The sequence below is a fragment of the Colobus angolensis genome, unplaced genomic scaffold (assembly GCF_000951035.1).
Source record: "Colobus angolensis palliatus isolate OR3802 unplaced genomic scaffold, Cang.pa_1.0 Scaffold476, whole genome shotgun sequence".
Classification (NCBI taxonomy): domain Eukaryota; kingdom Metazoa; phylum Chordata; class Mammalia; order Primates; family Cercopithecidae; genus Colobus; species Colobus angolensis.
In genome coordinates, this window is record NW_012118221.1 from 550,934 (window position 1) to 566,041 (window position 15,108).

The following is a 15,108-nucleotide window of genomic DNA, read 5'->3' on the forward strand; positions in this document are numbered from 1 at the left end:
AGGATGGTCTCGATCTCCTGACCTCGTGATCCGCCCGTCTCGGCCTCCCAAAGTGCTGGGATTACAGGCTTGAGCCACCGCGCCCGGCCTATTCTCTCTTCTATTCTATTGTATTCTATTCTCTATTCTGTTCTATTGTATTCTCTATTCTTTTCTGTTCTCTATTTTATTCTATTCTCTATTCTATTGTCTTCTATTCTCTCTTCTATTCTCTATTCCATTTTATTCTTTTCTATTCTATATTCTCTTCTATTCTCTATTGTATTCTGTTCTATTCTCTTTTCTCTTCCATTCTATTCTCTATTCTGTTCTATTCTGTATTCTATTCTGTTCTATTTTCTATTCTATTCTATTCTCTATTCTATTCTATTGTGCTCTCTATTCTGTTCTATTGTATTCTATTCTCTATTCTATTCTATTCTCTATTCTATGCTATGCTATGCTGTGCTGTGGTATGGTATTCTTTTCTATTCTGAGACAGAGTTTCACTCCCATTGCCCATGCTGGAATGCAGTGGCAGGATCACAGCTCACTGCAGCCTCGACCTCCCATGCTCAAGTGGTCCTCCCACCTCAGCCGCCTAAGTAGCTGGGTCTGTAGGCATGCACAAGCACACCTCGCTTATATTTAGTAGAGACAGAGTTGTGCTATGTTGCCCAGGCTGGTCTTGAATTCCTGAGCTCAAGTAATCTGGCCACCTTGGCCTCCCAAAGTGCTGGGATTACAGGTGTGAGCCACTGTGCCCAGCCAAAATTTTATGTTTTTAAATGTGTAAAAGTGTAATACTTGTTTATTACTAAAGTAATTAATATATAGGGGTATATTTGAAAGGTAAAAGTTTATGTAAAGTCCCACTTAAGTGTCTTATGTGACTTTCAGAAATTTCCAATATAATATTGGGCTCATATTTACTTTCTTTCTTTTTAGATGGAGTCTCACTGTGTCACCCAGGCTGGAGAGCAGTGCTGTGATCTCGGCTCACTGCACCCTCCGCCTCCTGGGTTCAAGCAATTCTTCTGCCTCAGCCTCCTGAGTAGCTGGGATTATAGGCATGAGCCACTGCACCTGGCTAATTTTTGAATTTTTAGTAGAGATGGGGTTTCTCCCTGTTGGTCAGGTTGGTCTTGAACTGCTGACCTTGTGTTCCGCCCACCTTGGCCTCCCAACGTGCTGAAATTACAGGCATGAGCCACTGCGCCTGGCAGGCTCATATTTACATATAAGTTACAGTCAGTTTTTTTTTCCCTATTGCTTCATTTTTCCTTCATATCAATTTTTTTCTATTAGAAATAATTCTGTAATGAACATCCTTTTGCAAATATTGTTCTTTTCTACACCCATGAGAATATCTGAGGTCTTGTGTTTTAAAACTAATAACTATGCCTAATGTTTTTGTTGTTTAATGTTTGTTTCTTTTACAGAGGAGGGTCTCACTTTGTTGCTGAAGCTAAAGTACAGTGGCACTATCATAACTCACTGTAGCCTCAACTTCATGGGGTCAAGCAATTCTCCTGCCTTTGCCTCCCAAGTATCTGGGACTACAGGCATGCACCACCATGCCCTGCTAATTTTTTTAAAGACTTTTAGAGACAAAGTCTCACTATGTTGCTTAGGCTAGTCGTGAATGCCTAATGTTTAATTAACACTTTACATTTTATAAAGCACTTACACTTTTGATCATCACAAATGATATTCTGAAGCAAGCTAGAAAAATGCTGTTAATCTTCTTTTACAGAAATGAAAACAGGCTTAGGTTAAGTGACTTGCCAAATTTCACTTAGTAGTAGAACTAGCATAATAATTTAGACCTTTTGATTTGGTTACTCTTTCACCATGCCATAATTGTCTCTTAGGAAAAGGGAATATGAAGATAAGTCTCATATTTTAATACTTTTAATATTTTATTGTATTTTGGCTGGGCACAGTGCCTCCTGCCTATAATCCCAGCACTTTGGGATGCCAAGCCAGGCAAATCATGAGGTCAGGAGTTTGAGACCACCTGGCCAACATGGTAAAACCACATCTCTACTGAAAATACAAAAATTAGCCAGGCCTGGTGGCAAGTGCCTGCAATCCCAGCTACTCAGGAGGCTTAGGTAGGATAAACGCTTGAAACCGGAAGGCAGAGAGGTTGCAGTGAGCCAAGGTTGCGCCACTGCACCCCAGCCTGGGCAAAAGAGCAAAACTCCATCTCAAAAAAAAAAAAAAGGAAATTAATATATTTTTGTGTCTTTATCTGGGGACTTGGGTCCATTTTTGTGTAAACTTATGAGGAACCAGTCTCTTCACCACAGAAAAGCTTCAATATAGAAAACATTTTGTTGGCCAGGCACGGTGGCTCACACCTGTAAATCCCAGCACTTTGGGAGGCCGAGGCGGCTGCTCACTGGAGGTCAGGAGTTTGACACTAACCTGACCAACATGGTGAAACCCTGTCTCTACTAAAAGTACAAAAATTAGCCAGACATGGTGATATATGCCTGTAATCCCAGCTATTCGGGAGGCTCAGGCAGGATAATTGCTTGAACGAGGCAGGCAGAGATTGCAGTGAGCCGAGATTGCAGTGAGCCGAGATTGCGCCCCTGCACTCCAGCCTGGGCAACAATGCGAGACTCTGTCTCAAAAAAAAAAAAAAAAAAGAAAAGAAAACGTTTTGTTGCACTTAAGTGGTAGGTAATAGCCATTCACAGAGTAGGTGTTCTTTTATTGGATTAAAACATAAAAAAAAAGAAGCACTTGTTCTTTTAAATTTACCTTCCTGGTTTCCCTTTATCACCTATGCTTTTCAAAAATTGCTTCCTTTAAATTTAGAAACTTTCCTATAGCAGAAGGTTTTTGCTCCTTTCTGTCTTATCTCTTGAGGGGCAGGTTGTGTGGATTTGGCAAATGATTCATACAAAAATATATAAAAGTACAGTTGACTCTGTATCCATGGGTTCTGCATCTGTGGATTCAACTACCCACGGATCGAAAATGTTCAGAAAAACACGGTAAAAAATATTATAGGACAGACATGGTGGCTTACACCTATAATCCCAGCACTTTGGGAAGCCGAGGCAGGAGGATTGCTTGAAGCCAACAGTTCGAGACCAGCCTGGGCAATATAGCGAGACCCAAATATCTGCAAAAAATTTCAGGAATTGTGGTGTGTGCTTATAGTCCCTGGTACTTGGGAGGCTGAGGTGGAAGGATCACTTGAGCCCCGGAGTTCAGGGCTGCAGTGAGCTATGATTGCGTTGCATCACTGCACTCCAGCCTGAGTGACAAAGCAACACCTTCTCTCAAAAAAAACAAAACAAAACAAAACAAAACAAATTTTAATATACAGTATAGCAACTTTTTACATAGCATTTGTGTTTTATTTGGTATTACTTTAAAAATCTGGAGATTTAAAGTATACAGAAGGATGTGCATAGGTTATATGCAAATAATATACCATTGTGTGTAAGTGAATTGAGCATCCTTAGATTTTGGTATTCGAGGTGGGAGATCATGAAACTAATCTCTTGCAGATGCCAAGGGAAGATTGTATACTACATACCCAGTTCTGATTGTGGCTATTTGATGCTTTTTACTGACTTGAGAACAAATCTTTGGATTTGGAAGTTTAAAATACAGTCTTGGCCGGGTGCAGTGGCTCACGCCTGTAATCCCAGCACTTTGGGAGGCCAAGGCGGGCGGATCACCTGAGATCAGGGGTTCAAGACCAGCCTGGGCAAAATGATGAAACCCTGTCTCTACTAAAAAAATACAACAATTAGCCAGGCATGGCAGCATGTGCCTGTAATCGCAGCTATTCAGGAGGCTGAGGCAAGAATCTCTTGAACCCAGGAGGCAGAGGTTGCAATGAGCCGAGATCGCACCACTGCACTCAGCTTGGGGGACAGGGCAAGACCCCACCTCAAAAGCAAACAAAAAAATTAGTCTTACATTTTTATGAGATTTGACTGTAATTTGTTGGTTAAATAGCCAGCTGAAGCTAACTTGTAACTTTCAGAGCTATAATTTCCCTAAATTGTGAAATTGAACACGTATTGAAAAATCAATAAAACATAAATATTCAGGTTACCAAATCATTATAAACTAAACACTTTTGTTAGTATAATCCAAGCCAACAAATTGAACCTTGCTAATACTCCCAGAATCCCTTCCCTTTTTTTTTGGAGATGGAGTCTCTGTCGCCCAGGCTAGAGTGCAGTGGCATAATCTTGGCTCACCGCAGCCTCCATCTCCCAGGTTCAAGCGATCCTCCTGCCTCAGCCTCCCAAGTAACTGGGACTACAGGCGCCCCCCACCACATCCGGCTAATTTTTGTATTTTTAGTAGAGACGGGGTTTTGCCATGTTGGTCAGGCTGGTCTCAAACTCCTGACCTCAGGTGATCTGTCTGCCTTGGCCTTCAAAAGTGCTGGGATTATAGGTGTGAGCCACCACGCCCGGCCACAAGCCCTTCTGATTACATCTCTTCCCCTTCCTGTCCTAGAGAAAACACTCTTCTGAATTATGGCAATCACAGAGTCATTTTTAAGTATACATCTATAAACAATATAGTATAGCTTTGCATGTTTATTAGAATCTCTACTCAATTTGTAAATGCTTTTTAAATTGTTTTGCTGTATGTGTACCCAGCAAATAAGTTTAAACTTAATCCTGTTAAATGTACTTAACAAGATCTTTTTTTCTTCAGTTACGACCACCTCAGCCTCCAGTGTATCTCTTTGTATTTGATGTGTCTCACAATGCAGTCGAAACTGGATACTTGAATTCAGTTTGCCAGAGTTTGTTAGACAATCTGGATTTGTAAGTTTCTCAATTCAGCTTAAATATGAAACTAATAGTATTTTCTAAATGAATAAGTAATTTTTTTGAAATTTAAAAAAAAGTTGTGTAATTATGTTATAAAACTCCACCTAAATCAGTTGTTAATTTAGGCCTCACTTTCTCTTAGAAACATTATTTTTAAACCTATAGTTGGTAGGAAGAATAATGTAATGAACTTCCAGGCACCGGTCACCGAGATTCATCATCTTCAACATTCTGCTCTTCTTGCTTCATCTCATCCTTCCCCTTTCATGCACATACCTTTTCCCACCTTGAATATTTTAAAGCAAATTTCAGCCAGCATACTGTTTAACCTATACATACTTCAAGATTAACTTTTATACCTAACTATAATACTCAAGCATCAAGCAAAATTTGCAGTAATGCCACATATGATCTAATACCCAGTTTATTTTTTGTTCCTAGTTGTCTCAAAAATGCCTTTTTACTGTCAGTTTATTGGAGTAAGACTTTAAATAGTATACACATATTGCATTTGGTTATCAAGTGTCTTAAGTCTCTTAAAATAACTATTTCCAGTGGTTTTTAGAGACCTAGTGTAACCCCTCAAAGTTAATGTGACCTTTCTATGTAATGAAGTATAGTGCTTGTGTGTGGTGTGGAGGCATATAGAAGGCTAAATTTCATCACAAGTGGAGTAACTCCTTCACTTTGGTGAAAAGCTCATTCTTGTTCCTGCCAGCATTTATATTTTTAATGTTACAGATTGTGAATGGGGATTGTGAATTGATGAGATTGTCACTGACTCACCCATGCATGAACAAGAGTGAAAAACAGTTTGCTCTTCCCCTTATATAATTGTAGTTCCACATATTTGTAGTTCTTTAAAATAGATGCTTTTGCTCTTTGTTCTTAAATATTAGAGTTTCTGTATCATAATATTTTGAAGCATGCTTTATAACTTAAAATCATCTGCAAAATTTCATTAATAGTTTTCAGTATTTTTGACCTACTATTTCCTAAGTGATTACATGTAAGTTTACATAGCTATACTTGGTTTTGGATTGTTGTATTATTGCTGTTTTTTGTTTATTGTTTGGCTTATGTGTAGTGTTTTCCCTTTGAGTCAAATATGTTTTCATGGTAAACATTGAGTGGTTTAAACATTTGTTTGTGTTGGGCCAATTTCTATAATATTGAATTAGATATCTTCATGTAACTCTTAGGACATATTTTATGTGTATTTGTATATGGTTAAAACTTGATAAAATAGTCTTCTGAATTTGTCTTTAGGCTTCCTGGCAACACTAGAACAAAAATTGGCTTCATAACATTTGACAGTACAATCCATTTCTACAGTCTTCAAGAAGGTCTCTCTCAACCTCAGATGCTAATAGTTTCAGATATTGAAGGTATAGATTTATTGAACTACTTTCATAATTTTTCACTTTTAGAAATATTTCTTTATTACTTGACAAATCGGATGTGTGTTGTTTGTACTATGTCAAGGAAAATCTTGAGTATAAAATCATGATTGTTGGAGTTGTAAGAGTCTTTCAGTGCAATCTCTCATTTTATGGAAGAGGAAATGGGGGTTATGGAGACAACATGAATTCTGAACAAGGTAACAAAAACAAGTTAATGTTAGAACTCAGATCAAATTTAGGCTTTTTTCCCCCTTCTTCCCATTTATTCATTCAAAAAGTATTTGAGGATAGACATATAGAGCAAAGAAATAAAACTGAGAGCTCAGAATAAAGCGTAGCATATATAGTCAGTTGATTTTTTTTTTTTTTTTGAGATGGAGTCTTACTCTGTCTCACAGGCTATAGTGCAGTGGCATGATCTTGGCTCACTGCAGCCTACGCCTCCCGGGTTCAAGCAGTTTTCCTGCCTCAGCCTCCCAAGTAGCTGGGAAGACAGGCATGCAACACCATGCCCAGCTAATTTTTGTATTTTTAGTCGAGATGAGGTTTCACCATGCTGGCCAGGCTGGTCTCAAACTCCTGATCTCAAGTGATCTGCCTCTCTTGGCCCCACAAAGTACTGGGATTACAAGCATGAGCCACCAGGCCCAGCCAGTCAATTGATTTTTTGACAGAGGTGCCTGGACCAATCAGTGGGAGAAGAGACAGTTTTTTCAACAAATAGTTGTGGCAGTACTGCCTATGTAAAAGAATGAGGTTGGACCTTTACCTTATACCATGTAAAGAAAATTAACTTGAAATGGACTAAAGACCTAAACATAAGAGCTATAAGTATAAAACAGGGGCAAATATTTATGCCACTAGATTGTGAAACATTGGAACCCTGGTGCATTGCTGGTCAGAATGTAAAATGGTATAACTGCTGTGGAAAATACCTTGGCAGTTCCTCAAAGTTAATGGTGAATTATTACATGATGTAGCAATTCCACTGTTCAATATATACTCCAAAAAATTGAAAGCAGGGACTCAAGCAGATGCTTGTACATCATTGTTTATAGCAATAGCAATCATTCACAATAGCCAAAAGGTGGAAACAGCCCAAGTAGTCATCAATAGATGAATAGATAAACAAAATGTGGTATAAATGTATAATGGGGACAGGCGTGGTGGCTCACGCCTGTAATCCCAGCACTTTGGGAGGCTGAGGCGGGCGGATCACAAGGTTAAGAGATCGAGACCGTCCTGGCCAACATGGTGAAACTCCGTCTCTACTAAAAATACAAAAATTAGTTAGGTGTGGTGGCATGCGCCTGTAGTCTCAGTTACTCAGGAGGTTGAGGCAGGAGAATGGCATGAACCTGGGAGGAGGTGGAGTTTGCAGCGAGCCCAGATCGTGCCACTGCACTCCAGTCTGGACAACAGAGTGAGACTCCATCTCAAAAAAAAAAAAAAGACAAAAAAAACGTATAATGGAATATTATTCAGCCTCAAAAAAACGATGAAATTCTCACACGTGCTACAATGTGGATGCACCTGGAAAACATACTAAGTGAAATAAGCAAGACACAAAACGACAAATATTTTATGGTTCCACTTATATACAATACCTAGAATAGGCAAATTCATAGAGACAGAAAATGGAATAGAGGTTACCAGGTGCTGGGGGGGAAGGGCAATCAATAGGGAGTTATCATTATTATTACTTTTTTTTTTTGAGGTGGATTTTGCTCTTGTTGCCCAAACTGGAGTGCAATGGCACCATCTCTACTCACTACAACCTCCGCCTCCCAGGTTCAAGCAATTCTCCTACCTCAGCCTCCTGAGTAGCTGGGATTATAGGTGCGTGCCACCATGCCCAGCTAATTTTTTGTATTTTTAGTAGAAACGGGGTTTCACCATGTTAGCCAGGCTGGTCTTGAACTCCTGACCTCAGGTGATCCGCCCACCTCTGCCTCCCAAAGTGCTGGGATTACAGGTGTGAGTCACCGCGCCTGGCTATTACTATTTTTTTAAAGACAGAGACTCTGTCTCCCATGTTGCAGCGCAGTGGTGCAATCATAGCTCACTGCAGCCTTGAAGCCCTGGGCTCAAGCGATCCTTCCACCTCAGCTTTTCAAGTAGCTAGGACTACAGGTACACGCTACCATGCCCAGCTAATTTTTAAAATTTCTTGTGGAGGCAAGGTCTTGCTAAGTTGCACAGGCTGGTCTCAAGCTTCTGGCCTTGGGCAGTCCTTTCACCTCGTCCTCCCAAAGTGTTGGGAGTACAGGCATGGGCCACACCTGGCCAGGCCTTGTTTTTTTGTAAAAAGAAACAAACTATAGAAATGTCAAAAGTGATTATCCTTGTAATCCTCCACCACTCTCTTCCTAGTTTACTCCCTTTCTAAGAAAGAATTACTAAGTAAGAATAAATGTGAATCCTGAGAGGCTCATCTGAAGTGGGCAGTTAGCATACCTTCTGATTTGCTTGATTTTGCAGTCCCATTAATTTTATTTGTTTTGTTTTGTTTTGTTTTGTGTTTTTGGAGACAGAGTCTTGCTTTGTTGCCCAGGCTGTAGCACAGTGGCGCAATCTCGGCTCACTGGCTCACTGCAGTCTCTGCCTCCTAGGTTCAAGTGATTCTCATGCCTCGGCCTTCCGAGTAGCTGGGATTATAGGTGTGTGCCATTATGCCAGCTAATTTTTTGTATTTTTTAGTAAATATGGGGTTTCACTATGTTGGCTAGTCTGGTCTCAAACTCCTGGCCTCAAGTGAACTGTCCACCTTGGCCTCCCAAAGTGCTGGGATTACAGCAGGCATGAACCACCGTGCCCGGCCTCCATAGTCCCATTTTTTTTTTTTTTTTTTTTGAGAAGGAGTCTTGCTCTGGCACCCAGGCTGGAGTGCAGTGGTGCAATCTCGGCTCACTGCAGCCTCTGCCTCCTGGGTTCAAGCAATTATTTGCCTCAGCCTCCCGAGTAGCTGGGATTACAGTCGCCCACCACCATGCCTGGCTAATTTTGCACCTGGCCCGTAGTCCCTTTTTAAAGGCACTGGTATGGGCCTTTTTTTTTTTTTTCTTTTGAGACGGGTCTTGATCTGTCCCCCAGGGTGGAGTGCAGTGGCGCCATCTCAGCTCACTGCAACCTCCGCCTCCCGGGTTCAAGCAATTCTCTTGCCTCAGCCTCCCAAGTATCTGGGACTACAGGTGCCCACCACCATGCCTGGCTAACTTTTTGTATTTTTAGTAGAGATGGGTTTCATCACATTAGTCAGGCTGGTCTCAAACTCCTGACCTTGTGATCCGCCTGCCTCAGCCTCCGAAAGTACTGGGATTACAGGCATGAGCCACCGTGCCTGGCCGACCTTCTTTATAAGAAAGCATACGCTTTGTGAATGACAGAGTTATTGGTGAGCTGTATTGCTTCCCTATAAAGACAGCATTCTTGTGTGTCATGTTAGTCAAAAAGATGTCTCAATGCCAATAGTGTATCTTTGGCTGGCTTCCAGGGCTAGCCATTTAAAAAAAAAAAAGGGGTCAAAGTAGAATTGTAAATTATTATCTTTAGCCTAAGAAGCATAGCACTTACACAAACCCGTATTCAGTGAGTACAGATCAATATTTTCTTTTTTCTTTCTTTCTTTTTTTTGAGACAGGGTTTCAAAAAAACGCGGCTCAAGGAATCCTCCCACATAGCTGGGACTATAGGCATGCACCACCATGCCTGGCTCATTTTTGTATTTTTTATAGAGACAGGGTTTTACCGTGTTGCCCAGGCTGGTCTCAAACTCCTGAGTTCAAGTGATTCACTTACCTCGGCCTCTCAAAGTGCTGGGATTACAGGCGTGTACTACTGCACCCAGCCCAGATAAATATTTTCTAATTGGGAGGCTATACCTTTTACAAGGTAGCGGACAAGAAACAGAAAATTTGCAGTAGATACCTGTATCATTGTGGTTTTTTGGTGGCTCTTTGGACACATGTAAACAGTGCTATAATAGTGGCGGAGGTGGCTTATTTTAAGGAAGGGGTGGTTAATTGCATTAGTGTTGTATTTTTGGAACACTTTTAATTATTACATTTTGTTTAAAATAAATATGTATTTCTTCTTTCAGATGTTTTTATACCTATGCCAGAGAACTTATTAGTAAACTTAAATGAAAGTAAAGAGGTAAGGCACATTTTCCTACCTGACATGTTTAATTGAAATATTGAAGGAATACGTTTTTGAAATGAACTTTAAGTAATATTTTTATTATTTCTGTGACATTTCTAAGACGTGTAGCATTTTATATTTGCTCTTATAATTAGATGAACAGCTCTTGAGTTCCACCTTGAGCTGATCATTTTTAAGTCTAATGAAGCAAGTTATTTGTAGTAGGGTAGAAAATAAGCATATTCCATAAAGGAGGAACACCTGAAGGAAATCTGTCTTGCCAGCCATTTGGGAAGTTGGGAGGGTTGCTGAGATAAAGCTTCTGGTCACTACATAGAAGCACATTAGGTAGGCTGCTTTCAGTGCCCTTTGCTTTTCTGATTCACAGAGTGTCATTGGGGTCAGTTCAGAAGAAACTCTTATTACCTGCCTGGAAATTGCCATGAGATAATACAGTGAGAGGTGAACAGAATGTGTCTGAAGGGGGGATGTTGTCTACCCTGTACATGCATATATGCCGTAGGGGTAACATTTTAACTAGCAAGTCTATGGTCTCTGCTGTTGGCAATGGTGACTGTGCCATGGTGCGAAGTATTTTTTTCCCCATTAACTCTATTTGTACAACCTAACCTGTAAAGGTAGTTGTTTTTCTTTTGTAGTGCTATTACTAGTTGACAAAGTTACTGGATATATTAGATTTGCAACAGGGAACAGCTAAGCTCACTTTGGAACTTAAAAGAATAAAGTATGTAGAGGTGATGGAGAAGGCCATATTTCATGGCATTAAAATATACCAAATCTCTGAACTGTGATGGTTCTTTTGGATACATTTTGGACTTATAGTCTTGCTGGACTACTGCATGTGCAAGAACTGTAAGGCCCCAACTTTGATTTGTCTTGCTTGCCAATTTATAATGTTGACTTAAAATGGCTTTCTTGTCATTTGACCAACTTCATTGTTTAGTGTCTGTAGACTCTCTGACCATCATCATGACTCAGTGTCTTGTCTATTGTATTAGATACTGACTGAATGTGAAAAAAATTTTGAATTGTGACACTCTCGAGTTTTCTTGCTTTATTTTACAAGCTCGTGCAAGATTTACTGAAAACTTTGCCACAAATGTTTACTAAGACTCTGGAGACCCAGAGTGCCTTGGGTCCTGCACTGCTGGCTGCCTTTAAGCTGATGTCTCCAACTGGTGGTCGAATGTCTGTCTTTCAAACACAACTCCCAACTCTTGGAGTGGGAGCCCTGAAACCACGAGAGGAACCAAACCACAGGTCATCTGCTAAGGTTAGAGAGTCATGAAATGTCTGATAAGGTTTATGCTGGTGTTCCACCTCTGTGACCACAGAGCTTGTTTTTTCTTTAAATTTATTTGTCAATTGTTGGGAGGAGGGACTATAAGGAAATTAACTTTTATGTAGACATTTTTATATTGTTACATTTTTCTCTACCTGATTCATCCTTCTTTAATTTTTAATATCTTTAGCAGGCCACTAGCAATTCAGTCTGCCTTCAGAGATACAGTCTGGGAGACTAACAGCATATGCTTGACAGGGACAAAGAGAACCTGATTGACCAGTTAAGAATAGTCTTATTTGGCTGGGTGTGGTGGCTCACACCTGTAATCCCAACATTTTGGGAGGCCAAGGCAGGCGGATCACCTGAGGTCGGGAGTTTGAGACCAGCTTGACCAACATGGAGAAACCCTGTCTCTACTAAAAATACAAAATTAGCTGGGTGTGGTGTCACATGCCTATAATCCCAGCTACTCAGGAGGCTGAGGCAGGAGAATCGCTTGAACCTGGGAGGCGGAGATTGCAGTGAGCCAAGATTGCGCCATTTCACTCCAGCCTGGGCAACAAGTGCAAAACTCCGTCTCAAAAAAATAAAGAAAAGAAAAGAAAAGAAAAATAATAGTCTTATTTGGCACATCGATGGCCAAGGTGCTTGTGTGCAACTTGTGTGCATAAACTTGAAAGTTTTTGAGACCCGTATTTCCCCAAAGATTATGAAAGAGAGACCTGTGTACTATACTGGGTATTATATCATTCCTGGAGTCAGACTGCCTATTCTCACTGTTTATTACATGTGGGAACTTGAAAAATTAATTTCTTTACCCTTTGTTTCTTTATATATAAGGTGAAAATAAAGGGTCAGGTATGGTGGCTTATGCCTATAATCCCAGCCCTTTGGGAGGCTGAGTTGGAAGGACTGATTGAGCTCAGGAGTTTGAGACCAACCTGGGCAACATAGTGAGACCCTGTCCCTACAAAAATACAAAAAAATTAACCAGGTGTGATGCTGAGAGCCTATAGTCCTAGCTACGCTGGAGGCTGAGGTGAGAGGATCACTTGAACCCAGGAGGCTGCAGTGAGATCGTGCCACTACACTCCAACTTGGGAAACAACAACAACAAAAAAGATGACTGGGTGTGGTGGTTCATGCCTGTAAGACTGTGCTTTGGGAGGCTGAGGCGGGCGGATAACCTGAGGTCAGGAGTTCGAGACCAGCCTGGCCAACACGATGAAACCCCATCTCTATAAAAAATACAAAAATTGGCCGGGCATGGTGGCTCATGCCTGTAATTCTAGCATTTTGGGAGGCCAAGGTGGGTGGATCATGAGGTCAGGTGTTCGAGACCAGTCTGACCAGCATGATGAAACCCTGTCTCTACTAAAAATACAAAAATTAACCAGGCGTGGTGGCACACGCCTGTAATCTCAGCTACTTAGGCTGAGACAGGAGAATCGCTTGAACCTGGGAGGCGGAGGTTGCAGTGAGCTGAGATTGTGCCACTGCACTCCAGCCTGAGTAACAGAGCGAGACTCTGTCTTGAAACAACAACAACAACAACAAAACAGAAAAATTAGCCGGGGGTGGTGGTGTGCACCTGTAGTCCTAGCTACTTGGGAGGCTGAGGCATGAGAATTGCTTGAACCCGGGAGGAGGAGCCTGCAGTGAGGTAGCTGAGGTAACGCCACTGCCCTCCAGCCTGGGTGACAGAGTGAGACTCTGTCTCAAAAAAAAAAAGAAAGAAAGAAAATAATGATAGCACTTACCTCTTAGGGTGGTTGAAAGGACTAAGTAAGTATTACACATGAATTGTTTAGAACAGTTTCCAGCATACTGAACATTTAATAGATTTTAGTTACAATAAAAAAACTTTGCCAACTATGAAATTATTATAGTAAATGTTTTTCTTTTTAAAAGTAAATACAGAAAAATTTTACAAACATATATATATATATATATATTTTTTAATAAATAGAGCCATGTTGCCCAGGATGGTCTCAAACTCCTAGGCTCAAGCAATCCACCCACCTCGGCTTCCCAAAGTGCTAGGATTACAGGTGTGAGCCACCACGCCTGGCTGGAACTTACAGAAAATTGCTAAGCAGTACTTGCTTCTTAATGAAAAACCAAGTAGTACCATACAGGAAAAGGACTTTGTAGAATGCCCAAAAATAATTGCAATTGTTGTTAACATCATGATATATGTAGATGTGTATTTAGGTTTTATGACAATGTAATGATTTTTTTAAATGTCTCTTTGTAATTTATTGTAAATAGGATATACACCTGACACCATCCACTGACTTCTATAAGAAATTAGCCTTGGACTGTTCTGGTCAGCAAGTAGCCGTTGACTTATTCCTTCTCAGTGGACAGTATTCTGACTTGGCTTCTCTAGGTAAGTCCTTTGTAATCATTTTTTTTTTTTCTGTTAAATGAATATCAAAATGGTACTTATATGATAGTCTTCTAAATATAGGACAAAGTCAAAGAATATGTATGTCCTTTGGAGAGTTAGTCAGTCAGTTTAGTCTATTAAAAACCTTATAGTCTTCTAGTCTGAACATTTAGTAATAGAAAAATTTCTATACTACTATTTAAAGGAATTCAGGCTAGGTATGATGGCTTGTGTCTGTAGTCCTAACAATTTGTGAGGCCTATGCAGGAGGATTATTTGAGCCCAGGAGTTTGAGACCAACCTGGGCAACATAGGAAGACCCTGTATTTACAAATAATATATATATATATTTTTTAAAATAAAAAACTAGCCAGGCATGGTGGCGCACACCTGTGGTCCCAGCTACTTGGAAGGCTGAGGTGGGAAGAGTGCTTGAGGTGGGGAGGTCAAGGCTGCAGTGAACCCCATGGTATCACTACTGCACTCCAACCTGGGTGACAGAATGGGACTCTGTCTCAAAAGGGAATGAAATATCCTTTCTGACAGTAGTTTACCTTGGAAAGTTAAAGAAAGATTGATTCCAATGTCTGCAGTTACTTTGGTGTAGTAGAAGTAGTTAACGGCACAGTTTAAAACTGTGTGTGTTCTCTTCCAGGTTGTATTTCTCGGTATTCAGCAGGTAGTGTCTATTACTATCCCTCTTACCATCATCAGCACAACCCAGTCCAAGTGCAGAAATTACAGAAGGAACTACAGAGATACCTTACTCGGAAGATTGGCTTTGAGGCGGTCATGAGGATTCGGTGCACCAAAGGTAGGAATTTTTTTTTTTTTTTTTTGGCGTAGCAGTAAATAATATTTTTGGTACCAGTAAATATACATGTTTTTATCTAGTCTTATAAGATTGCCCTTCTGAGATACTTTGCTGACTCTGGAATATGTAATTAAGAGGAGAGAAGAAACATTGTAACCAAAAAAAGTGGGGGGCCTATTGAGAATATACTCAAAAGCACTGACTTGTATATGTATGTATGTGTATATATATATATATATATTTTTTTT

At 40.4% G+C, this 15,108-nt stretch overlaps 1 protein-coding gene across 2 annotated transcripts in view; it reads left to right on the plus strand.

The window, feature by feature from the left end:
• Positions 1-15,108, plus strand: part of SEC24A (SEC24 family member A) — a 107,154-nt gene that overhangs the window by 58,166 nt on the left and 33,880 nt on the right. The window contains exons 10-15 of one of the 2 annotated variants that reach the window (XM_011958814.1): positions 4,687-4,799; positions 6,075-6,193; positions 10,308-10,363; positions 11,436-11,642; positions 13,926-14,046; positions 14,702-14,860. In XM_011958814.1, the coding sequence (XP_011814204.1) occupies positions 4,687-4,799; positions 6,075-6,193; positions 10,308-10,363; positions 11,436-11,642; positions 13,926-14,046; positions 14,702-14,860 (775 nt within the window). Of the gene's footprint in view, positions 1-4,686; positions 4,800-6,074; positions 6,194-10,307; positions 10,364-10,736; positions 11,406-11,435; positions 11,643-13,925; positions 14,047-14,701; positions 14,861-15,108 lie in introns of those variants that run through there. The other variant, XM_011958815.1, reaches the window with a different exon arrangement.